General features: G+C 47.0%; 1 protein-coding gene and 1 long non-coding RNA gene across 11 annotated transcripts; one reads left to right on the top strand and one right to left on the bottom strand.

The window, feature by feature from the left end:
• Positions 1-5,655: 5,655 nt before the first annotated feature.
• Positions 5,656-21,853, bottom strand: Spo11 (SPO11 meiotic protein covalently bound to DSB). Of its 10 annotated transcripts, none has more exons than XM_006499618.4 (13): positions 19,208-19,464; positions 17,140-17,253; positions 15,128-15,216; positions 14,294-14,360; positions 13,727-13,835; positions 13,242-13,328; positions 12,404-12,440; positions 11,995-12,092; positions 10,202-10,301; positions 9,617-9,864; positions 9,232-9,308; positions 7,075-7,186; positions 5,656-6,248 (listed from the first exon to the last, which is right to left on the bottom strand). In XM_006499618.4, the coding sequence occupies exons 1-13, from the start codon at positions 19,336-19,338 to the stop codon at positions 6,129-6,131; spliced, it is 1,389 nt and encodes a 462-aa protein (XP_006499681.1). In that variant the 5' UTR covers positions 19,339-19,464; the 3' UTR covers positions 5,656-6,128. The 10 variants fall into 10 exon arrangements, with proteins under 10 accessions (XP_006499681.1, XP_006499680.1, NP_036176.1 ...); XM_006499617.4 differs by having other exon boundaries at positions 11,995-12,104; positions 19,208-19,461; NM_012046.2 differs by having other exon boundaries at positions 9,827-9,864; positions 11,995-12,104; positions 19,208-19,390.
• Gm52538 lies at positions 20,112-25,685 on the top strand. Its single transcript, XR_003953974.1, has 3 exons — positions 20,112-20,154; positions 20,891-20,988; positions 24,826-25,685. It is a non-coding gene; the product is annotated as a predicted gene, 52538 (long non-coding RNA).
• Positions 25,686-26,198: the final 513 nt, after the last annotated feature.

The following is a 26,198-nucleotide window of genomic DNA, read 5'->3' as shown; positions in this document are numbered from 1 at the left end:
AGGGAAAGCGGTTTTAGAGAGAGAGAAAGGACAAGTGTCAGTGAGGAAGAACAAAATGTGATTGGTCCCTACAAAATTAGTTTCCTTGTTGGGCAACTTGGCAGGCCTTCCAATCCCTGCACGCAGGAGGTAGAGGCAGGGGGTGGGGGGGGGCGTCTCTGTGAGTTCTAGGCCAATCAGAACTACACAGAAATGTTCTGTCTCCAAAACAATTTTTAAAAATGTAAGGCAGGAACAGGGTTACAGAACAATGGAATAAAAACTGGCCGCTGGTTACCTGTCTTAAGGGACCTCAGTACAACACAGAGGAAACAGGCCTGTCTAGGACACTTGGTGATCATCTACTTACTCCCATCCCCTGAGAAGTCAAATAACAAGGTTTAGTTAGCGTACATAGTGTTTGGTTTGTCGTCGTCGTGTTTATTCCTGTTGGGGCTCAGGGGAAGAGTTGGGTCCAGAGTAGAGGGCTCCTTTAGGTTGGTTTCACAGGGCATTGTTACTATGACCTTCCCAGGACCCGCCCAGACTGATTCCTCTGTCTCCCCAGCCTTGTGATCCCTGTCTAAAGAATTCATTAACTAGCCAGCACAGCACACCCTTAGTGAGGGCAGCTGACAGTGACCAAAGAGGCTTTACAGTAACGGCCACAACCATCAAGCAGCAAACAGCACAGTTCCCTTTAGGGCCATGGCCCTTGCAGCACTGCATTATAGTCCTGCGGGGTGTGCTGGATAGTTTTATGCCAACTTGACACAAGCTAAAGTCATCTGACAGGAGGGAACCTCAGTTAAGAAAATGCCTCCATAAGATTAGGCTGTGCGCAAGACAGTAAAGCAATTCCTTAATTAGTGATCAGTGGTGGAGGGCCCAACCCATGGTGGATGGGGCCATCCCTGGGTTCTATAAGAAAGCAGGCTGAGCAAGCCACAGAAAGCAAGCCAGTAAGCAGCATCCCACCATGGCCTCTGCATCAGCTCTTGCTCCAGGTTCCTGCCCTGACTTCCTTTGCTAATGACCTGTGATGTAGACGCCTAAGCAGAATAAACCCTTTCCTCCCCAGCGTGCTTTGCTTATGGTGTTAATCACGGCAGTGGCAACTGTAACTAAGACAGGTGGTGTTGCAGCCTATGCAGCCAGCTTCAGATAGTTATCAACCTCGCAGGCCACGGGGAGATCATGTCGGGCAGAAAGGTCATCTTTCCCCCCCAGCTTTAGCATTCGTTACCATCCACCCCCTCCATCCCCTTGTTTCACAGACTGCGGACTATGAACCGTGGGTCCTGCCCCAGTGTCCTCAGAGCCTGCCAGTTACTGAGAAAATACCGAGCGCGTGAGGCTGCTTATGTGTCCTGGGTCCTCATGACCTTCTCTCAAAGAGCTTTAGATCTGTGATGTGAAATGCAGACCCGATAGGTCTGGGGCAGGCTGGAGGAACCACATTTCTACCACCTTCTCAGCTAGGGTTCTTGGACCAAAGACCCCACCAATGAATTCCAGCAAGGCTGTTAATGTCAGAGAGCTTTTAAAAAAAACCTTCATGCCTGGGCTGCACTCAAAAGACTCAAATTTAGTAGGTCTTGGGTGGAACTCAGGAAATTATTCTTTCCTACTTTCCCAGAGAGTTCTGAGATACAGCCAGGAATCCCTTCTGTTCAGGAGATATAAGGGCCTGGCTGCAAGCTGCCTGTCACATCAGTACACCAAACACAGCAGCGCCCATTCTGGGACCCTCTCTAAACTGTATTATGCAGAAGTAGACTTTCCCTGAGTACTCCCACTTCATCCTCACGACGGTCCTTTAGGGTCTTCCCTATTGCTATTGCCATCCTTGTCATGGCTGTGAGCTGGAAACCAGATTATAACATGTTCCCCTCCACAGAGGCAGCAAGTGAAGGTAACCCCAAAGCCTGGACAACACGAGAGGCAGTGTTGTCTCTTCCCTGTGCCTAAATCCCAAAGGGAGATCAATCATCTATGCACTCGGTATGGGTAAAAACTCACATAAGAATCAAAATACTGAAATTTTGGCTGTGAATATCACATTACCCTTATTGGTGAAAACTCAGGATGTATTGCAGTTTATAATTCTCTTCCAACTCACTGGGTATGCTTATAACTTTTGTTCTAGCCGGGCATTGTGGCACATGCCTTTAATCCCAGCACTCGGAAGGCAGAGGCAGGTGGATTTCTGAGTTCAAGGCCAGCCTGGTCTACAAAGTGAGTTCCAGGACAGCCAGGGCTATACAGAGAAACCCTGTCTCAAAAAACCAAAACCTAAACCAAACCAAACCAAAACAAAACAAAAAACCAAAACTTTTGTTCTAGTTAATTTTTCAACTTAAACAATATTTAATTTTGATATTTTATTTACTTGTTTTTATTTCCTGTATGAGTATCTGCATGTACACCTGCATCAGACTCCATTATAGATGATTGTGAGCCACCATGTGGTTGCTGGGATTTGTACTCAGGACCTCTGGAAGAGCAGTCATTGCTTTTAGCCATTGAACTATCTCTCCAGCCCCCTAATTTTGACACTTTTATTGGAAATTTCTCATAGGCTGACTTAAGGTTTGCAAGCAGTTTGGAGGCCAAGTGTGGAGGTTTGGGATCGGGGCACCTGGAGCCAGTTAGCTCAGGAGGCCTGAGAAGCGCTCACCAGAGGTTTCCCGGCCTCCCACATTTTCCTTTTAGGAGTCTTGCGCTTTCCCAAAGTGACTTGGAAATAATTTTAAGGAAATTACTACTCAAAAGAATGTAAGGATTTGAGTGCCCAGCAAGCTTTCGCCAGCAGAGGGCAGCCTTGACTTGTCTTAGGTAGCTGTAATTGTGGGGTGTGCATGGGGGTGGGGAGGGCAGCCCACTTGCTGACAAAGTCAGTGTTGCTCCACACCACCTTCTGCAGACACCCCAGTGTTTCTGTTGATGTGCACTTGTGGCACAGTTTTCAGAGTGTCTGATCTCTCCAGCAGCACCCAACAGATCCCTGTCTCACTAACAGTCAACCAGGAGGCCTGAAAGAAGCCCACAGGGACGGCCAAGAGGATTTGCTCTGTTTGGAGGACATGCACTGTTTGTCTCCTCGCATGAAATCATGACTTCTGAAGTCACTTAGCATCACCAGTAATAATGACAGTTCAGCTCCCAGAAAGTGGGCTGTTACATGCAGCTTTTGTTCTCCTTTTAAGTGAGGGTCATTGTGAGCCCTTAAGGAAAAACCCAGACTCTCTGAACATCTTTTGTGGTCCTCGTTCCTCCCCACTCTAACTATAAACAGATTCCAGGCCTGTCTTCTTGCACATGGGTCAGGGTACCTTGAGGGCATGTCTGTTGCCAGCTGCCGTTGGGAAGAGCTGTGGTGCAGTAACGCTTTCTGAAAGCAGGTTTTGTGAGCTTGAGCTCTAGATGGCCCCCAAACTGTCTGCACCAGTCTCTCATGTGCATCCAATAGAGGTGGGCAGCGGAGCCAACTCCTCAGTGTGGCAGATCTGCTATTTCCCAAATAATGGGAAATTATTTTAAGAAAATTTCCAGTCATAAATTTTAGATAATTTAATTAGATGACTGAATTTGCAAGCCATTTTGAAGTTTATTTCCAAATTTTCATGACCACTGTAGACCTGTGTTTCCCTCCCATTTTTTGACAAAATAGCCTAACCCAGATGTTCTTTGGGTTAAATATATTTCCAACTTGACATTTTCCTTTTTAGCTTGTCAAAATTCAGTGACATTATTGCATATTGGTACTGGGTATAAATTTAAAGAAAAAATTTTAATTTACAGAAAATTAAAAATTTTTATGTCTCACAAGAAAATCAAGTCAACAGCATTTTAAAATGTTCTCATAATCAGCCACCAAACATGGACACTATTGCATACGCCAGCAAGATTTTGCTGAAAGGACCCTGATATAGCTGTCTCGTGTGAGGCTATGCCAGTGCCTGGCAAATACAGAAGTGGATGCTCACAGTCATCTATAGGATGAAACACAGGGCCCCCAATGGAGGAGCTAGAGAAAGTACCCAAGGAGCTGAAGGGGTCTGCAACCCTATAGGTGGAACAACAATATGAACTAACCAGTACCCCCAGAGCTCGTGTCTCTAGCTGCATATGTAGCAGAAGATGGCCTAGTCGGCCATCACTGGAAAGAGAGGCCCCTTGGTCTTGCAAAGTTTATATGCCTCAGTACAGGGGAATGCCAGGGCCAAGAAGTGGGAGTGGGTGGGTAGGGGAGCAGGGCAGGGGGAGGGTATAGGGAACCTTCGGGATAGCATTTGAAATGCAAATGAAGAAAATATCTAATAAGAAAAAAAAGGAAAAAATGTTCTTTTTTAAAATTTTTATTTATTTATTTATTATATGTAAAGTACGCTGTAGCTGTCTTCAGACACTCCAGAAGAGGGTGTCAGATCTCATTACGGATGGTTGTGAGCCACCATGTGGTTGCTGGGATTTGAACTCCGGACCTTCGGAAGAGCAGTCGGGTACTCTTACCAACTGAGCCATCTCACCAGCCCAAAAAATGTTCTTAAAACAAAATTTTCAGAATCCTGTGTGTGCGGGGCCATCCTAACACCATAGACACGACCAGAGGCTTTTATTTAGCACATGCAGTGTGCACACAGGCTGCATGGGGAGCAGCACATTCTATGTCCCCGGTACTACTTATTTATTAGTTTGTGGACATGTAACAGTCAGTCATTAAACCTCCCCGCACCCCCACCCCCTCATGCACAAGTGGAATGGAGAATAACGTACTTAACTTACACGATGAGGCAAGTCAGCATTTGTCTAGATGGATACCTTCCATGTGATTCGCATTGGGTCTCTGTGTGCTGGGTCTACATGTACCAGGTCTACATGTACCTGGTGTACTGGTCTGTGCATACTGGGTCTATGTGTATTGGGTCTGTGTGTACTGGGTCTAGATGTACTGGGTCTACATGTACCAGGTCTACATGTACCTGGTGTACTGGTCTGTGCATACTGGGTCTACATGTACTGGGTCTGTGTGTACTGGGTCTATGTATACTAGGTCTGTGTATACTGGGTCTGTGCATGCTGGATCTACGTATACTAGGTCTGTGTGTACTGGGTCTATGTATACTAGGTCTGTGTTGAATTCTCTGCTGCTGATGTCTTGGAACTCTACACTCTGAACAGGGCTGCCTTCTCCGTTTCTCTGTAGCCCCTGCATGTTCTGTCATTTGTCCACTGAGGTGGATGGCATCATTCTCTCCTATGCTACAGTGGCCTTGGGTAAGTAGCACCTCCAAGCTAGAGTCGGTCCTGAGAGTGGAATGAGAGCACGTGTACACAGTGGCAGCTCAGTCGCACGGGCAGGATGGATCCTGTTCTATCGGCTGCTGCAGAGCCTTACACACTCAGCAGCACCCCCTCTTTTGGAAGTGTGCAGGCTTGCGACAGTGGAAGCTTCTGTTCCTGTGGGGATGCACGGAGACCATAGAGGTTCTTGTCTGACAGGATCATAGTGGAGGTGGAGGAGCGGGGAGCACGGTGTGCTGTAAGAGAAGCCTGCTTGCAGTAAATCTCAGCGCTCAGGACAGGTGAGCCGAGTTGTATGGTGGGTTCTGGGACAGTGTTATAAGTGGAGAACCACACTGAACGGAGCAGAAGAAGACGTGGGACACTCACCAGTGTGACTATTTGTTTATAACAAGCTTTACTAGTTTCACAGGTACATTAACAGGGCAAGGCACCTATACCATGAGGCAAAAGAAAGTACTAGAGGAAAATACCTTGTGATTCCTTCGCAACCTCTCAAGGTTCGCTTGCTGTTTTTCTTTGTTGCTAGTGAGACACTTCATGCTACACTAGCTATGTTGCAAGAAGTAAATATTTTTATAGACTTTTAGAATATGTAACAGTTTTTCTAATAAAAATTTTAAATTAAATAATTTTGTAATCACTGTAGAACATAGAATAAGAATCTGTCTTTACAGAAGATCAAACCTTTTAGAGCACTATGAAGTTTGCTTTGACAAAAATATGTTAATGTAAAATTACTTTTACCATTGCATACCTAAGACTAGATACTCCTTCACCCAGTGTTTGTAATTCAAGCAGGCCAACAGAAAGCCTGGTGGTCCACGTTCCCTGCTGTGATTTTAGATCCATCCTCCAAACCTCAGCTTGTTGGGTAAGTACACTCTGGACAGGTAGTCTGACGACAGCAAGGTCAAGGCTTGGATCTCTGCCTTCATCTTAGAGTCTGCCATCATCTCCAGCTGCCAGAAGGTAGCACAGCGTTACCAGCATGCGTCAGGCCTCAGGCTCGACAGTCTTGAGACTCACTAGGGCATCTAGAGTGCCTACTGACCAAGAGGTAAGCTATGGCCTCAAGACCACAGTGCTTTTGTTTTAAGACCTTCACAGTTTTTCTTTTTTAATCCCATAAACTGTGATGTCATCTTGCCATCACTGATAAAGTGATACAATTGTGAAGGAGCACAGACAGACATCTTCATCCTGCTGGCCTCCTCTGTCAGAGCTATTCATGGGATGTGACTCCAAAACACTATCATTGCCAAACAATGCTGGACCAGTTGTTGGAGACATAGAATTTCAAGAAAATAAGTCAGACTCCGAAGGACAGGTAGTGCATGCTCTCTGCCATGTGTTGAGTCCAGACTTAAGTATACTCATGTAGGACATGAACACGGAGGAGGTGTTACGTCGGGAGAAAGGTTCTCATGGTTGGGGGAAGGGACTGGGGGGACAGAACTGGCAGTGGGGGAGGGAAAGACAAAGTGCTGCATGTCGTCTTTTCCACGTGGACTCTAGCCTAACATGTAGGTGTGTGTGAAAGCAGAGGGGAGCTGGCTGGGAGAGGAATGGACCTGCAGGGGTGGGGTGGGCTGATGAGCAAGTATCATGGTATATATGCATGAATGTCATAATAAAACCTCTTATTTTGTACACTAACTCAGCACATCAATTAAAGATCACTAACAGTGATGAAAACTGAAACGCAGTCCATGGATGTGCTGAAGGTATCCTGGGAACAGCCACCATGACAGTGAAAACAGAGTTTTATAAAAACACACCATCTACCTCTTTTTTCCAGAGGGGCTGGTAGGTAATGTAAGGCCTCTTCAGGATGCTGTCCAGCTTCATCTGGTCATGCTTTGTCAGTGGGATCAAACTATCCTTAGGTATATTTAACCTGGAAAAAATGGATCGGAATGATCAGTAAAAACAAGATGTTCCTGTAACATCTCCATTTTGCCTGCATTTATGATGTCACATCAACAAACTAAGAAAAGTGAGGAAATCAGTCCATCGCCCCCCACTTAAGCCCAACATCTGGGGCTCTGTGACAAAGGCCAGGGCGTCTTCCAAGTCCAAAGTAGAGGTTTGCGTTGTCATAGCAACAGATGTGGTTCCTTCCCCCTCTTCCCCCTCAAGAGATGACTACAGATAGGCAGCTACTGGCTATTGGATGAAGCACTGATGTCAGACACATCGAGCCAAGCCAGTCAGCATGGGCAAACGGGAGCTTTCTGTTCCTGCATCCATGAGCTCCGGCAGAAGTGGCCGGTGGCTGGCACTCAGAGACTCAAAGTCAGGAAGTGGCAGCCGGTAAACACTCAGGTCTCGGCATCGAGGACACATATCTATTTTCTTATACAGGATGCACACTTATCTTGCTGAAGTCTGAAAACAGCAGAGATATCTGGACTTGTGACAGATGTTATCTGCGTTTGAAGTCTGAGGTTTCCAGGTAAGCTCTAATTTAAGCCTTCCTCGGTGTCCCCATTGTGACCAGCATTTGCCAGTGACAGTTCCTGTCTGGATGACTGAAGGGAGCCTAGTGCTGCTCCTTGAAGCCTCTTCCCTTTGATCATGGATCCATCTGGAGGGTCTCTGAGGGCACTGGGTGAGGGTGGGGGGTATGAGCCACCACTGGAGTTCCTTCAAGACCTCTGCCTTAAAAGCCACTGGGTTCCATGTTGCAAATCTGTTTGAAAGTGCCTTCATGCAAAGAGGCCGCTCCCAGAGATCATCACCATGATAAATACACTGCATTGGTCGAAACTCTGCTTCTCTTTAATGGGAGCATTTAAAACTCCAAAGAGAACACTTCCTTCCCGCTTACTCTGTAACTTTTTGGTCCTCATGTTTGGGAAATAAGCATCTACAAAGACAGCCCACTGCCTCAGCAAATCTCTCACACACGCTCAGGTTCTTCTAAAGGGAAAGAAGAAGGTGCTTGAGGGTCTGGAGAGATGGGCTGCCTCAGTGGTCAAGAGTATACACTACTCTTACAGAGGACCCACGTTTGATTTTAGCATCTGTCTTAGTAGCTCATAACCGCATGTAACTCTAGCTTCACGGGTTCCAAGGCTTCCGGCACAGTACCTGCACTCCCATGTTCATGCCCCCCAGTACTTGCACATCATTGAATAATAATTTTTTTTAAGTATTTGAAAAGCAGTGCTACCCCATGGTGATGGCCAGGTGGCTCACTCTTTGGGGAGAACAAATCAACAAATCTATTGAAGTCAGGGAAAGCCTCAAAAAATGCACACACACTTAGACCCACCAAGTCTCTGAGAATCCTCAGACTTCATAAAGATTCAGGCAACCAGTGGAGGGCCCTTTGATCTCCCTATCATCTACAGCCTCCCAGAGTAGCTGTGAGGAATGGCCTGAACAAATGCTGGTATAGGAAAAGCTGAAATTCAGGAGTAGAAACTGTTTCCAGGAGGTCACAGGAAAAAATATATTTATTGGTTCAAAACAGTGATCACATCATGTTGTGTGCAAAACCCAGATGACAAAGAAACAGTTGAGGACCTTGAGGTTTCTGGGGAAAGGTCATGGCTGTTGGCTGAAAATCCCCAGCCACCCAGGCCTGCCCTGACTCAGAAGACTCTCAACTGTGAGCGCTGGACGTTCTCAAACTCTGACCCTAAGTCCCCTGCGCACAGGATGACAAGTGTGTTGCCACGTCTCTCCGTGCATTATTCTTTTGCACACGAGAAACTTGTACAAGGGATTTAACCATAATCCCTTGTGGAAAGTGTAAAAATAACTGAAGCTGAAAGTAAAATTAACTGAGTTCCTTAAGCCGTTTTGTTTTGTTTCTTTGACACGGGGCCTCTCTGTTTCACCATGCCTGGACTTTTATTAACTGTTCAGATCACAGAGACGCCAAGGAATGTAACTCATGACTACAGACAGCAAGTGACTTCAGCACCATCTTACCTCTGGATATCAGAAGGGAGGAGACCAAGCCATCTGATTGTTGGGATAGTGAGATTGTGAGCTTCAAAAGACATGGACTGAAATAAAGAGCAGAGCTGTGTCGGAGGGTGAGGTGCTCTGGACCATCCCTCTCGTAGTCTCTCTGGCCTGCACTCCTTCCTTCCTCCTGCTCTGCCACCCTCTGCTCTGAACCTGGCTGAGCTACAGGCTTATTTACAGATTCAGGCTCAGCCACTTTGGAGGGAACCAGGATTTGTAGCTCTACAGGTTTTCAAGACATGCTGAATTTGGTCACTGTAGGCTTCAGTGAGGACTTGATGGTGTTTTCTCGTCTCTCATTGTAGCTGCACTGTGCTCTTTAGGAGTGTAGGCAGGATGACCGTACCTCTTGCACACACCTCATCTCATCTGTGAGGTTGCTGCTGATGCTGAGAGCGGGGCTCACACCACTGAGGCACAGACTGGCTCTCGAAGAGATCACCATCTCCCTAGGACATTCTGGAAAGCCCTGCCTTACCAGGCCTGTAAGTAAGCCACCCAGTGAATGCACAGTGTGTGTGGAGACAGGAGAGCAGACGCGCTTTTCTGTACTCACCATGGATCCGTACTTATAGATGCACATTATCTCGATGCCTGTTGAGAGTGAGCTTTACGATTAGACTCAGATCACAGCTATAGAATCTACACTCTCAAAGTTCATCTAACATCTAAACTTTTACTTCTTTAGACATTACCAATGAAAAAATTATGTTCTCCTTTTCACATGTTAAACATCACATTATTTAAATTGACTATAGGATTACTAGTCTCTTACATTGAACCTAGGACGTCATGCATGCCAGGCAAGTGTGAGACCACTGAGCTTCCCCTGGCCCACACAGTGTACTATGCAAATGCTCTAAGGGCAGAAAAGCACATTCATGGCAGGGCACAGTCATGACTATTGTCCCAGATGTCCAGGAAGGATTACCGTAGGGATCTGCATCGACCAGTGTGAAAACAGGAATATGAAAGGTGTCCCACAGCTTCTTTACCAAGAGCCTCGTGTTCAGATCTGGAACGCCCTTTCCCTGAAAGTAGACACAATCAGACATTGTGACCCCAAAAGAGGAACTGGGTCCATTCTGCCCATATTTCATCAACACTCCAAGTGGGACCCCATGTTGATTTCCAGATGGGGGAGCCTAGTGCTGATAGTGAGGGAATGTACAGCAGGAAAGGGCCACAGGTTCACACCTCTGCTTGGGGTGTGCCTGCCGGAGGACCCCATCCCAGGGGAACATTTCTTCAGAAACAGGAGTAGAAAAGGACCCACACACTTAAAGGTGCTCACTGAAGTGTTCACTGATGGCAAAGGGACGGCCAGTGAGGTGCTCAGCAGGTTAAGGCCTGCCGACCCACTGGAGGAGAGGAAAGATGGACAGACGCTGGCCAGTCTTCTATCTTCTATATTGTCACTTGACTCTTTCAGCTAGGAGGCCACTAAGATTTCCTGCCATTACCCCAAGGCACCCCATGTCAAAAATCACACTCGGAACTTCTCCTATGAAGAGCTGAGCGCCTGTGTCCTCCTGTGGCCCTGTGGTGACACTACAGTGAGTGCCACAGAGACACCTCCTCACAGCCAGCAGTCGCTCTCCTCCTTGCAGTCCTCCCGCTCAGTCATCAGCTTGCATCCTCACAGGAGACTAGTCCAAACCTCCCAAGAAGCTATCTGACTCTCATTTCTGCTACCTGACCCACAGGAGGCCACATAAGCCATCCTGTGCAGAGCCTCCTGTGAGCCAATCTGTTTGCTCCGAGTCAGGATGCTACGGGACAGGACAAGCCTTGCAAGGCTCCCCAGCTGCCTGACGCCTCCTCACAGACCTGCTCCTTGCTCCACTGAGGCTGCGCTCCTGCTCAGTCTAACAAGCTAGAGCACTGTAGATAGCTGTCTTCTCCAAGGAATAGGCTTTCTACAGCTCGGTAAAGAAAGGCTGGGAAGAGATCACTGAAGAGGGGAGCCTGGTCTACTCTCTCACTCTGCAGCCTCCACATGCTGCTCCCCAAACTTTCTTCCCTCCCGTGCTTACTCAGGCTCACAACCCCATCACCACATCACATACCATAGGAGGCCAATTGCCCACAGTGGACCAACATTTGTCCCTCCAAACTCATGTTAGAACTCTACCCTTCAATGTGTGTTCAGGAGACAGGGCTTTGGAGTCGAGAACAGAAGAGTGGGACCCCTTGAATGGATGAAAGCCCTTATGTAAGGGAACCCAGAAAGGCCTTTTTCTGTCTCTGTCTTCCTACCTGCTGTGTTTCTGGGCTAGCTGTCTCTGGCTGAAATACTGCCTTTGGCAGAGCCTTCCTGAAGCTCCACTATGGTCTCCACTACTGCACATGGATGTTTGCAAAGAGCAAGCTCCTTTGGACTGACCCAGGGAGTCGCCTGGGACAGAAGCCCATGTGAAGAACAGCAGGCAGGGGCACTGTGAGCTACCCAAGCCCCGGATAAACCCACATGAGGAATTTTGGGGTGGGGAGGCAGGGCACAAAGGAGCATGAAAACAAACCGTTTTGGAAAACTCCTGGTGTTTAAGAATGGAGACCATAGTCTGAACCTGAGCTGGGTTTGAGGACATTGAAGTAAGCCCTGTGGACACTTCTGCCCCGTGGTGCTAGATAGTGCACCATGTATTGGACAGGGGCATGATGCACACACGTTATTGGAACCCACTTTCCAGGCACCGCAGTGGTAAAGTAAGGTAACCCTACCGTAACCATGATGCACGGGGACATCCTGCTGCAGAAGTTGTCGTCCAGGAGCCGCTGAAATGTTGCATCCTTCTCGACTATTAACAGAAACTTCGCATCTGTGATCAGATCTGCAGTGTTAAGGCTGAGAAACTACTGCCACAGCACGCCAGCGTAGTCACCCGCTACATTACAGCACTGTATGCCTCGACTCTGAGCCTGCTCTCGGGAAAAGGCTTTCATTTACCCTCCAACATCTATATCCACCCAGGTGTACCAGGGCCTGGCTTATTCCACAGTGAGCTCTTGGGAGCCCTAGCAAGGGAACTGTGGCCGGTTGTCTCCACAGCCTAACTTGCTTGTTACACAGCAGGAGGGCAGAGCTTACTGAAGGAACAACAGTTTAAACAGTTTCAGGAGTAAAGGATACGCTGCATTCCTTGAATGTTAGTCGGCACAGCAGTAGCCTGAATTAAAAAACATAGTTTGTAAGTTAAATAAAAGTCGGTGTAGCTGCATTTTATGATTCACCCCCAAAATCCTATGCTTTCCCTTTTCTTTGATGGGTAGTCTAGAGACCGCTGCTCAGGGAGGAGAACACCAGCTCCTAGGGGAGCAGACACAGCCCTGTGGCTTCCCAAACAGAGACGGTTGTGGAAGCTTTGCACATCTGTGGTTTAAGCACACAACATGGAAGAGAGTGTCCTGATGCAGGCCTTCAGCAGCACTGCTATGCCCTGTCCTGACGGAGCAGCGTTCACTTCAGAAGCACACTGATTATGTAAACAGCCATTCCAAAAAGGCCACCTGTGCCACAGCTACATGAAAATAACAGCACGTTTTAAAAGCGCGTGGGTCTGTCTACTCCAATACGACAGTTAGCATAAGACAACAGTGTGCTTACTGTGGGCCTTCCCCAAAGCACACACGGTTCCTTCATCTGGTGGCTTTATTTTAAAGCCTCTGGGCTCCAGTGCTGGTGCAGTGGGTGACAGTACTTGCCACACATGACCCGAGTTTGATCCCAGGAGTGCATAGTGGAAGGAAGGAACTGTTTTTGAAAGTGGTTCTCTGACCTCTGACTTCCACACTTGTGCAGTGGCACACATGCACCTGTGAGCACACACACACACATCATGCTCATATGCACACAGTAATAAATTTTTTTAGCCTTAAAATAAATTATACACACAAAAACAAGGAATGAAAGCCAATTCAAAATGGAAGGGCTGTGAGTCTCTAAGCAGGTGAGATTGGAGGATGCTCACCGTGGCACTACAGGTACACTGGACTCTGGTACCATCTTCCTCCATGTATCTCAAGTTGCCAGCAATCAATCCCTTGGAAGTAGATAGCTGGAAAAAATAATATATTTGGAAACATCCCACAATATATTTGTTGCTCAAAGGCTGCCCTCCTGCTCACCTGTTAAGATACTTGTATTTTAGCTTAGACCAGAATCTAGGTAGAGATGAAGGAGAAAACATGTAAGGGTATTTAGGAAATAAAAACATTTGATAAGGTCCCTGCTTCGGTTTATTCAACCAGAGGAACACACTGGAAACAGATTAAGGTTATGTTGAGAAAAACTAGTATCAAACGATGTAAAAAAGGGCAGAGACATTTGTTCCCCAGTCAGGATTTCACTGTGTGGCTCTGGCAGACCCCTCTACCTCTGTGAGACTTTGCTCTGGGACGAAAAGGTGGCTCCCTTTTCGTTTTGTGGCAGGGTTTTGTACTTGGAGTGGCTCACCACGTGCAGACTCCTCCTGGGCACTTTCAGCATACAGGAAATGTCATCGATGGCGCTGTCCACCGCAGCCTGGTTCCCAAAGAGCTGGCTGTCAGTGTAGTATATGTCTCTATGCAGATGCAAGGTCAACACAGAATGAGCATTGCTCCTGGACGGTGACAAACACAGACCACGGCAGAGAACACATACCGCAGGAAACACACCGCACAAGGGAAGCAGCGTAGTGCCCGGGCTCCCAGCTTCGTGGCCTGTTCACAGCATGTTTTAAAAGGTAATGGGTACTGGAGGGATGGCTCAGTGGTTAAGAGCACTGGGGGCTCTTCCACAGGACCTGGGTTCAATTCCCAGTTCCCAGATAGTAGCTCACAAATATCTGTAACTCTTGTTCCAGGGGAACTGACACCATCTTCTGGCTCCTTCAGATACCAGCAATACACGTGGTGCACAGGCAGGCATGCAGGCAAAACACCCATACACATTAAATTTAAAAGTAAAAAAGTTAATTTAACTAAATCCCCCACTTCATTGCATTTTTTGAAGATGAATTTGTCAGAATAATATATTTACCTCTTGGTTGCATAAGTGTCGCTCTGTATTAATTTATAAATCATGGACAATACTTTCAGAATCAGAGCTGGAAAATAAGACATAAGAAGCAATTCACTTCTCTCTCTCTCTCTCTCTCTCTCTCTCTCTCTCTCTCTCTTTACCAATTTGAAAGATAATGTTATCAAAAATGATTGTTGGTTTTTGGTTTTGTTTTTGAGACAGGGTTTCTCCACTGTCCTGAACCTTGATTTGTAGACTAGGCTCACCTCCAACTCACAAAGATCTGTCTGCCTCTGCCTCCCGCTCAAGTTCTGGGATTGTCTCCATTGTCTGGTATACTTTTTTTTTTTAAAGATTTATTTATTTATTATATGTAAGTACACTGTAGCTGTCTTCAGACACTCCAGAAGAGGGCGTCAGATCTTGTTACAGATGGTTGTGAGCCACCATGTGGTTGCTGGGATTTGAACTCCGGACCTTCGGAAGAGCAGTCGGGTGCTCTTACCCACTGAGCCATCTCACCAGCCCTGTTTGGTATACTTTAACAATCATCTTTCTAAACGAGAAAGCCTAGAGAAAGCACAATCTTCTAACAACTCGGGTAAGAGTAAGTGCTTTCTGGTAGCCAGCCAGAGTAATGCCCCTAAACACGACCTAGAACAGCGTGCTTACGTTGAATGCAGCGTGTTCCCGATATTACTGACAATGAAAGCTCTAGAAATTTATTTTAAGGTCAGGCTACCTACTAAAGAACATGTGAAGCTATCCAACTAGAAAGAGAGCTAAGCTCTAGAGATAACTAGAGCTTGACCACTGTGTTCTTGCTCACTCAACGCCATCAGAGTAACTTACCGAATTTCTTAACTGATTTTGGTGAATCGCTTCTGATTTTTCTTGTGGTACACTGAGGTATCATCCGAAGGCCGACAGAATCATCAAACCTGCAGTTTTGTTCAAAACAAAGGATCAAAATGAGAAGGACTTAACTCCTGAATAGCAAACACACACTAGACCGGCTGCATATCATGTACACATGCGCAGAGGACAGAGGCTGGCCTTGAGAAACATTCTGTAGGTACCACCCATCTTGTTTCATTAGACAATCTCTGTCTCCTTGTCCCGGGGCTCACCGGTTAATGTAGACTGGGTGATCTGCAAGCGGCAGGGCCTGCCTGTGGCCACCTCCCCAGCCCTGGGATTACAGGCACATGCCTAACACATCTGCTCCCCCACACACAGCCAGCGCTTCAGCCACTAAGCCGCCTCCCACATTGCTTCCGTGTGTGGGCACTGGAGCTTAGGGACACGGGAAGGTTTAAATCGCTGCAGGTAGTTACTAGTGACTAGCTAAGGGTTAACTGTCCTAAACATGCTTCAGTGTGGCCTGTGCGTATAGTTCTTGGTTAATAGTGTATATTAAGTACTTACACATACTTTACCATTATGTATTTTAATCATTTTGCCATTACTCATTCTCAGTTAATTAGTTGGCTCAACTTAATAATTTTTGAAAAACAAATTTTTTTCAATTTACCCACCAAGTGACACTGTGTGAACTACTGACATTAATTTGTTAAACTGAACCTCCCAGGTTCTCCTAAAGGTGGCAGAAGGCACCAGGCACATGGCAGCTGCTTGGAAGCTGTGTGAAAGCCATTTTTCACAAGACATTTTCCAAGTATAGAGCTTATGCTTTAAAATAATACTTACAAAGGATCTCTTCACCCTATTCCTCTATTTCTGTAACTTTGACAAAGGCTGAGAACCATCTGTCCTTCGGTAGAGAAGGCGATACAGGCTAGAAAGGCCAATCCTTTATCACTAGACTGGAGAATGTGGATAAAGCTCCCAGAGCGAGCGAGCAGCGCTAGGACAGGGATCCGGGCTGAGCCTGTGCTGAGTTCAGAATGCTTGCACTGTGGTCTGCATGTCGACACCAATAGCAGCTGCCTGAGCAATGGCTTGCCTTTGCAGACTGGAAGACAACTACACCCAGAGTGTCTCCCTAGTGCTGAGAGCACTGGCTGCTTTGAACTAGGGCCAACAGACTTTGAACCTTGCCCTCCCTCAGAGCAGCTCTAGTTGCTAACCTGCTTGTCTTTGCCTTATCTTTCACACTGTCTAGTTTATATAGCAATCCTGTGGAGCACGGATTTTGTAAACCTGCTAATTTTTTACGGGGCAAGTGAAGAGGATGAAAGTAATAACACGTGACTGTAGCTCTAATTCAAACAAATTGAAATAACAACATAGGTACTGAATTTTAAAAGAAAACTTCAGGGCTGGAAAGATGGCTCAGTGGTTAAGAGCACTGACTGCTCTTCCAGAGGTCCTGAGTTCAATTCCCAGTAACCACATGGTGGCTCACAACTGATGCCTTCTTCTGGTGTGTCTGAAGATAGCTACAGTGTACACATATTAAATAAATAAATAAATAAATAAATAAATAAATAAATACTTCAGGGGCCAGGCCTGGTGGCACATGTTTTTAATCCCAGCAGGGAGATTTGAGGCCAGCCTGGTCTACATTGTGAGTTCCAGGCCAGCTAGGGAGTATAGTGAGACTCTGTCTCAAATAAATGAGACTTCAGGGGCTGGAGAGCTGGCTGGGCTAAGAGTGCTTGCTGCTCTTATATAGGACTGAGTTTCAGCTCAGTTCCCAGTATTCAATATCAGGTGGCTTCCTAAGAGTCTGTAATTCCAGCTCCAGGCAATCTGACATCCTCTTCCGTGGAGACTCACAGGCACATGCACTTTCAGACACACACACACACACACACACACATACACACACACACACACACACGCAGGAGCACGAACACACATCTTTTTAAAACAGAGAAATAAAATTGCAAAATGCCCACATTATGTTTTCCCAGCTCGATCTGTTGTCTATTGTGAAGGCAGGCACTTCATTTCTTGCCAAGCTTTTGATTATGTCTTGGATAATATTTTCTATAGCTGTAAGAACCTCAGAACTGAAACAATAAACACAGTAAGATCTAATTTTATACCATGTAACATCTCCCAGATCAATACAAAGACAACCTCCCAATCCCCACCCCAACAGGATTTCTCTGTGGAGCCCTAGATGTCCTGGAACTCATTCTGTAGACCAGGCTGGCCTCAAACTCAAGAGATCTGCCTGCCTCTCTTTCCCAAGTGCTGGAATTAAAGGCATGGACATCTACCACCTGGCACAATTTCTTTATTTCATCATATTTTTGTTGTTTTGTTTTGTCTTGCTTTTGGAGACAAGGTCTCACAAGGTAGCAAAGGCTAACCTGGAACTCACCATGAAGTTCAGAATGGCCTCAAACCCACAATCCTCCCTTGCTTTCCTGGATGGTGGGATTGCAGATGTGGACCACCCCTCCTCGCTTCTGTTTGTCTCTTTAAGCCTTGCAAACACATGTCAGTAACCATCTCTCTTACCAAATTCTTACCTTGGCATGGATTCCAACAACTGTTCTCATAGCGCTTACTTACAAAAAATTAGATTTACCTGTAAATTCCTCTTTCAAAGAACCCTTTTGCATTAATGACGAGCTAATATAACTTACAAATACATTTTTTATTTGCTCACATTAACTTACTTCAATGTCGCTGAACTTCAATACAGACTTGGCTTGAAATACTACTGTAAAAATGTTTTAACTGAGGATGATGTAAGACTAGCTTTGAACTTCCTTCCCAAGAATTCAATGCAGAAACATTAACACACATATACGCTCCTGCAAGTGAGCAAGCGCGCTCGCTCTCACACACATACATACTTTCTTATAGCACATTGCCCTAAAATTGATATCATGACTAAAAATTAACCATCTTAAATTGTAATGATTCAAAAGGAAAAAAATTAATCACTACAAGAAAAGAAAAAAAAATGAATTTTGTACTAAATAGTTCACTTGGCCACAAAAAAATCATGCCTCTTTACCACAAAATATCAAGACTGAACCCAGCTTTCTCCAGCTGGCTGTTAATTTCACAAACCATCAGTTTAAAAAAAATATATATCTCAATCATTTTAAGCAACATTGGCACATTGCCTAAGGAGGAAAGCCAAGCTAAACAAAGAAGATGGGCAAAATGTTGAGTTTTAACAACCACACAATTCTCAACGTTTCTACTGTGTGTATGTGGGGGGGGGGATAGATCAGAAAATGGATTTTAAAACATTTACTATTTTCTAACACAATTTTTTTCAAAGTTTGGAATAGGCTGAGACAAATACTGAAGGTCAAGATATAGTCAGGTGAACCGTAGGAGAGTCTCTGTAGTTGGTTGTGAAGAAATTACTTACAATATGTTCATCTGTTCCCTTCAGGTTAAAAAAAAAAAAGTCTTATTATAAATTACTTAAAATGTGATGATGTCCTTGTTAGTTCTGAGAAATTAATTAGTGGTAGTTCAGAGAGTAAACGCTTTTCACTTTCTCTTTCCTCTTCTATCCCTCACTCCCAAACCTATTTTACACACACACACACACACACACACACACACACACAATTTTTTTTCAACATGGGGTTTCTCTGTCTAACAGCCCTGGCTATTCTGGAACTACTGATTTCAAACTCAGAAACCTGCCTGCCTCAGCCTCCCGGTGCTGAAATTAAAGCCCAGCTTTCATTTAAAACAAAAACAAAAACAAACAAAACAAAACAAGACAAAGCCCCATAAATCCAAAGCAAGTCTCAAGCTCTCTGACTATAAAGGACACTGATAAACCTAGGAACTAAGCCAGAGCGGGGCGCCTGGAACATTCTAGAAAACATCTGGTGTGTACAGGGTCCCGGTCACCACCAGGGAGCACTAGGGAGCACCGACTTCGGGGCTCGGACGTGGCCTCCGACGCTCTCCCCACGGAGGCCACCTCGGCGCCACGAGGAACCTTCCCGGGCTTTCCATGGCCCTGCCGAGCTGCTGTACCTAGAGGCCACGCGGGTGGCCCCGGCAGGGGTCTCCCCTGCGCCTCTCTTCACCATGGCCAACAGGGAAGCCCTGTGCCGATCCAGGGCGTCGAAGAACGAGGCCTCGGGCCCCATAGGCGCGAACGCCATAATGGCGGATGCGGAGCCGCTCTGAGGCCTCCTGCCCCTGCGAACCTTTCCGCGCTCTAGCCACGCGCATGCGCACTGCACCACTGACCGCGGGACAGCCCGCGGAGCAGAGTGCGCAGGCGCAGGGGCCTCTGAGGCGCCCCCCCAACACACACACACACACACACACACACACACACACACACACACACACACACACACACACACTACCCTTCAGGGAGGACATGAAGCTCTCAGATGCAGATCTCTGGGGTCGAGGTTTTCTTGGTCTGATAACTTAGGGGAAATAATACTTGCAAAGCTCTTTTGGGGGGTCATTTGGGGAGGTAATAATTACAACTTTTCACTAGGACGGTCATGGACCTGGGGATAGGTATGGGAGAAGGGAAACATTTCTGCCTGGTTTGGCTTCCTGCCTCTGTACCAGGTCCTCTCCACCTGCCTCCTCCTGTGTGCCGGGATTAAAGGCTTTTTACTGTCCAAAACATGTTTGGGATTTGCTTTTATTAAGAAGATTGTCGTTGGGGAAAGCTCGGCGTTAAGAATTTTAATGCACTTGTAGAGAGCCTAGGTTCATTCATTTCTTAGGACCCCCGCCAGGCAACTCATATCTGCCTAAAACTACACTTCCATGGGACCTCATGCCCTCTGGCCTCTGTGGGTTCCTGCATGCATGTGGTACTCACACATAAAAATATTTTTTTAAAAAAAGTGAATTTTTAAAAATATATAAAAAGTTGTTGCTTATCTGAAAATAGTATTTCCATCCTAAGCCTTAATAGCGTGAATATCACTTCCTCTCCTTGCAGACCTACGGTAAGACATGTCTCGCTTTATTCTCTCTGAGCCTTCTAGAGCAGAAGGTGGGATTTCTGAAGTCCTAGAGGAGCCTTGACTCTTAGAACCGTATCCTTAACAAAGAGAGACTGGGATGAGGTAAAAAACTGACTGGACCAAAGTGGCTTGAATCAAGGTGTATGAGAGATGCTGGGACTGATCCCGTGAGAGCCACCTGACCACAGGCCCCAGTTGATAGTTTTTATTTCTAATAGTCTAGTGGCAGAAATAACAGCCTCCTCTCTGCATGCCCATGCTGAGGCATCCCTTCCCTCTGAGGGACCAGCCACACTTCCCTATACTATTCTGTAGTATAGAATAGAGTTTATTTAGGGCATGGATGGGGAAGGGAGTTGAGAGAAAGGGGGGGTGGGGATAGAGGAGTAGAGGCTGGCTATGAGCACATGGGGGGGAGGAAGGGGGGAGGGAAATGGGGAAAGAGGGGGAAGAGGGGAAGAGAGCAAGGACAGGAGAGCAAGAGAGAGAGAGAGAGAGAGAGGAGGGGGCAAGCAACCCCTTTTATAATGAGTCAGGCCCAGCTGGCTATTGCCAAGTAACTATGGAGTGGAGCCTAGGCTAAAAGCCAACACTGCGTGTGTGTGTGTGTGTGTGTGTGTGTGTGTGTGTGTGTGTGTGTGTGTGTGTGAGACCTGTGTGAAGAGCCTTTCTTTATCATTATCACACTCCTTCCTGTTGCCTCTCATGTGCTATGCAGTGCTGGTTACCAGAGGGATGAGGGAGCTAGGTCTCTGTCCTCAGGAAGCCCTCAGCCCAAGGAGATGCAGCAACTGAACACAAACGGGCGAACCTCAGGTAAGTGTACCAGGAGATAGGTACACTTGAAATGAGTAGGGAAAACTCACCCTCATTTTCTGGATGGAGAGTCTGGGCTCAGAAAGGTTGAGAGCTGCATGCGAGGCTGAGCATGCGAGCCGGTTCTCCAAGAGGGAGGCTTTGATGCCAGGTTCATGTCAGATCCTGGGGAACCCAGGGGCCTCCAGGGGTCTGGCTCAGGGTGGGCTGGCATTTTGCAGGGTTCTTCCTGGCGGAACTAGCCCTTTGTCCTGAGTGGTGGCCTTTTTGTTTGTTTGGTTGGTTGGTTTGGTTTTGGTTTTAGTTTTCCTCCGGAGGACAGCCACACAACAGGCAAGCTTCAGAAGGACTTGAAGAGGGAGGGCAAGGTGACATCACAGCTTTCTTCTGAGTTTCACACACGGCTCCCCTTTTATGTCCCTTGGAGACAGACCTGAATCGCAGGTCTACAGACTCCACCAGAGGCCTCTCTCCTCCTCTGGGACTTTTGAAAAGTTCTGAGGTGGCTGGAGGGCTAGGGAGGAGCCTGCAGATGAACAAAGATGCCTAAACCTGCAGATCCTTTGAGAGAGACTCAGGGTTTGGGTGCCTGGCGGGGGTTCCCACCTCCGTGACAAAGGTGGGGGGAGGGAGCGTTCTGCCAGCAGCTGCATCTGCCTCTGCCCTGCAGGCATCCTGCCTCGTTCTGTTCCGAGAGGAGTAGAGGAGCAAGGAAGCATTGCTGTGCTGTGTGAGCATTGCGGTGTGCCCGCAGCAGCTGTTTACAGCACCTGCACTTCAAAGGCAGCTCCAGCCCCACGATGGGAGACAGGACCAGAAAAACACAGTGGGCTCCAAGCAAGCCTCAGCCAGCACTGCTGGCGAAGAGAAGCTGTCTGGCTTCCCCGGCTGAGACCTTTTCATCCCCTGGCCCTCTGAGCATTTCCCTAGACTTTGTCAGGATGAAGGTCTTAGTTTCTTTTTCTGTTGCTACAATGAAAACACCTCCACAAAAGCAACTTGAGGGAGAAAGGGCTTGTTTTATCTGGCAGGAAGTAGCTGGTCGTGGGTCACCCACAATCAGGAAACAGGGATGAATGGGTGGGTGTAGGCTCGGCTCCATGAATGCATTTTATACACTTCAGGATCTCCTGCCCAGAGAATGGTCCTGCCCAATTAGAATGGATCTTCCCAAACCAATGAACTTAATCAAAACAACTGCCCACTGGAGCTCGAAACCATCTATAACTCCTGTCCTAGGGAGTCCAGTGCCCTCTTCCGGCCCCTGTGAGCATCAGGCACCCACGTTGTGCACAGACAAATATGTAGTCAAAACACTCATGCATATAAAATTTTTTTTAAAAAGGAAGTGAATAACTATGTTTTGAAGATAAATCCCCATAAGCGTGGTCAGAGGTCTGTCTCCCAGAGGATCTAGAGCTTGTCAAGTGGACAGTCATAAGAGTGCTTCCTGTTTGCTGTTGTTCTAGGCTTCACCCCACAGTTACCTGGCAACAGCCAGCTGTGCCTGACTCAGTATAAAAGAAGCTCGCCCCCTCCCCCATCTCTTACCTCTTCCTCTCTTCCTCTCTTCCCTCTCTGTCCCTTCTCTCCCCGTTCCCCTCCCCCATCTCTCCACATGCTCCCCATCAGTCTCTCCTCTCTCTCTCTCTCTCTCTCTCTCTCTCTCTCTCTCTCTCTCTCTCTCTCTCTCTCTGCCTTATCTTTACTCCCCTAACAACTCCCCTCCCCGTGCTCTACATGAACTCTATTCTATACTATATCCGTTGTATGGCTTTTCAGGGCATGGGGAGGGGAGTTGAGGGAGGGGAGGGGAGGAGAGAAGAGGCTGATCATGAGCATGTGGAGAGAGCATGGGCAAGGGAATGGGGAGAGAGAGGGTAAGGAGTAGGAGCAAGAGAGCAAGAGAGAGAGAGAGAGAGGAGGGGGCAAGCAGCCCCTCCTTTAGTGAGTCAGACACACCTAGCTCCATGTTCTCATCAGTATACATTATGTGGGTTTCATTATGGTATTTCATGTATATGCGTAGTCTACTTCGACCATAGCCATACCCTAGCCCCAGAACCTTCTTTGTTCTACTCCCACCCCCTGCTAATCCACGCCTCCTTCTCCCAACTAGATCTCACCTACTTTTATGTCTTGTCTTTGTGTGACTCAGTAAGCTTCGGAAGAATTATTTAAGGAGTTCTTTTCCCTGCACCGCCAAAGAAAATGTCTCTCCCCTCAACGCAGTCAGCCAGTAGCTGCATATAAACCCCATGGAAGGCCGGGGTCCTGTGAGTTCCTCCCCTTTCTTTCCTGGGGTCTCATTATATCTTGAGCAACTGTGGGAGGTGCCACCCACTATGGGGGAAAGTCTTTCCTCTCAGACCTTTCTGGAAATGCCCTCACAGATCCACCCAGGATTTGTCTCCTGGGGTGACTGTTGATTCTGTCAAGTTGACAATCAGGATTCCATGATGCCAAGGATGGGTGAATCTCATAAGATTCAAGGAGGCCCTTGCAGGCCTAGAGAGACCTAGGTGTACAATCCAGCTACAGAGACATCTCTCTGTGACAGAGAGGACAGCCAGGCTGTCCTTTAATACATGCACACACACACATACACACACACACATACACACACATACACACACATACACACACACATATACACACACATACACACACACACACACACACACACACACACACAGAGCTACCTGGAGTCTGCATGATGCAATGAGGAGAAGCCTGTGTTGTAGATTTGCTATGAGGGTTCAAGGTAACGGTATTTACAGAGTCCTTCACACGTCTCTCCAAACTGTACCTGTGGATGTTGACAGATGCTAGCCAGGGTCTTGCTGGGACACAGACACCCTACAGCACGGGGACTGCTACTCCCAGATTGTGGTCACTTGGAGTCCTTCCCAGGACTCCTGTCCCATGTCAGACTTGGAAGGGTGTCTGAGGCCGGTCTTTCATAACCTTCATCTCACCCACTGGGAAGCTGAGGTTTGGGGAGCTGAGGAATAGACCCGAGAATCTGTAGCAAGGACGAAGGGGAGCTGAGACCTGAATCTGGACCTGTTTCTAAAATATCAAAGCTTTTCCATGCTCTAGGGATGGGGACCCCTCCCCCCCCAACACACACACACACACACACACACACACACACACACACACACAGGAGCCCCAGTGGCAATCTTTTACCTGGGAACAAGGTATTGTGTTGGAACCACAGACCCAGCCCCCTGGAGCTGAGTGGCCTTTGGGCCCTTACTGCCCCTTGGTGTTTTGCTCATAGAAGCTATGCTGCCAGGAAGGCAGGGAGAGCCAAGCCCTGGCTCAGTGTCTTCACTAATTGAATTAGGATGCTCCTTCCGGTTGGGAAGGATTTGCTTTTGGAGCGGGCCAAGCAAGCCACGTACTCAGCTGCTTGGAGGCAAGAGACAGGCTTGACTCTGGCAGCTGAGGCGTCTTGGGTCTCAGGGCACGGTAAATGGACAGGGAGGTCTGTGAGTGGCGTTCCAGGTCACTGTCACGGGGAGAGTTTACATCAGCTAACTCCCTGAGCTTCTTGTGTGTCTGGCCTGTCTTCTGCTTCTGAGCCATGATCGGTGGCAGCCCACGAGACCTCGGTCCTGAGAGCTACAGATCACATATGTGTTTCCATCCTCTTTGGAAATCTTTTCATCTGATCAGCCAGGGACGGGGATAGGAGGTAACCTGGGGAGGAACTCTGAGGAGGACACCCCCCCCCCACCCCCGCGGTCTCCTCTGATCTCATCACACCACCTGCTCAGATGAACTGCTGGCTCTGTTTGCTTTTCAATTCCTCCCTTGCTCTCTTTGCAGATGTCCTTGGCTAGCTTCAACTTGGACGTTGCACGGTGGACTCCCTCTGGAGCAAAGAGCTAGATGCTAATGAAGTCACCACCAGGCTCCCCGGAGCCTTCTGGAGGCAGCAGTCAAGACTGACAGTCTCCTCCATCAGGCAGCCTGGAGTCACAGGCTCCCAAGGGCTCTTGAGTCTTGTGACTCAGGGCAGGAGATGAACACTCCCTGATTTGTTTCTTTCTCTTCTTATCCATGAATCTGCAACTGTACACCCCACCCCCCGCACCCCCCACATCACATGCAATCAATCAGTGTGCATGGTGCCTGTCAGACTGAGCCTCCTGTTCTGTGTCCAGACAAGGGCCCCAGCAACATCTGCACTCTGACCTGAGGAAGGTTCATCCCAGGCCACAGGTTCTCACTCTGGTCACAGGTAAATGGCACCAAGCCTGAGGTCACAGTGATCTTTTTGACTCTGGTTCAGTGTTATGCAAAATCCAGATGTGATTGGCCCCTCCCCAAGCTACCATGAGAGACATGTGGCTAGTGTCTGCTGGATGCTGGTCCCTGTTCATAGCTTGCCCTGCCTTGAAAGGAATCTACTTCCAACCTGGGGTTGCCAAGGCAGCCATCTCTTCCCAGCGCTGGTTCCAAATCTGTCTTACCTTCACTGCAATGTAGTGGTACCAAAAAGTGACAAGGTCACACAAGTATTAGGTTGCAGGCTTTGCTCATTGCTCCTCCCACTCAAGAAAAGAACATATTTCAAAGAAACTAGAACACATACCCTTTCAGCTCCTGATGTATCTCTCTCCCTCTCTTTGGTTGCTCTATCATTTGTCTGTGTATCATCTGTCTACTATCTGTCTGTCCATCTATCTATCTATCTATCTACTGTCTATCTACCTATCATGTATTGATCATCTATTTGTCATCAACCTATCATCTGTCTATCATTTATCTATCATGTATTGATCATCTATTTCTGTTATCACCTTTCATCTGTCTATCATTTATTTATCATGTATTGATCATCTAGCTGTCATCTATTGATCATTTATATTATCTGTCATCTACTGATAATCATTTCTATCATTTATGTATCATCTATCATTTATCTAATATCTACCTGTCTTCTATCATCCATACCACCAACTTTTAATCAGTTTTTTATCATTCATCTATGATATCATCTACGTATTTATGTACATATGTATGAATATATGTGTCTATCAATCTATCATCAACCAATCATCCATATCTATATCAATATGTCTATCCTTCAGTCATCTATCAATCAACCTATCAATCATCTATCTATCATCAATATGTCCTCTTATCTGTCTACCTATCTGCTCTTTGGGTTGTTACCTGAGTCTAATTCTGAAAAG

This window comes from Mus musculus, chromosome 2 (genome assembly GCF_000001635.26).
Source record: "Mus musculus strain C57BL/6J chromosome 2, GRCm38.p6 C57BL/6J".
Taxonomy (NCBI): Eukaryota; Metazoa; Chordata; class Mammalia; order Rodentia; family Muridae; genus Mus; species Mus musculus.
This window is presented reverse-complemented; position numbering and strand designations above follow the sequence as displayed.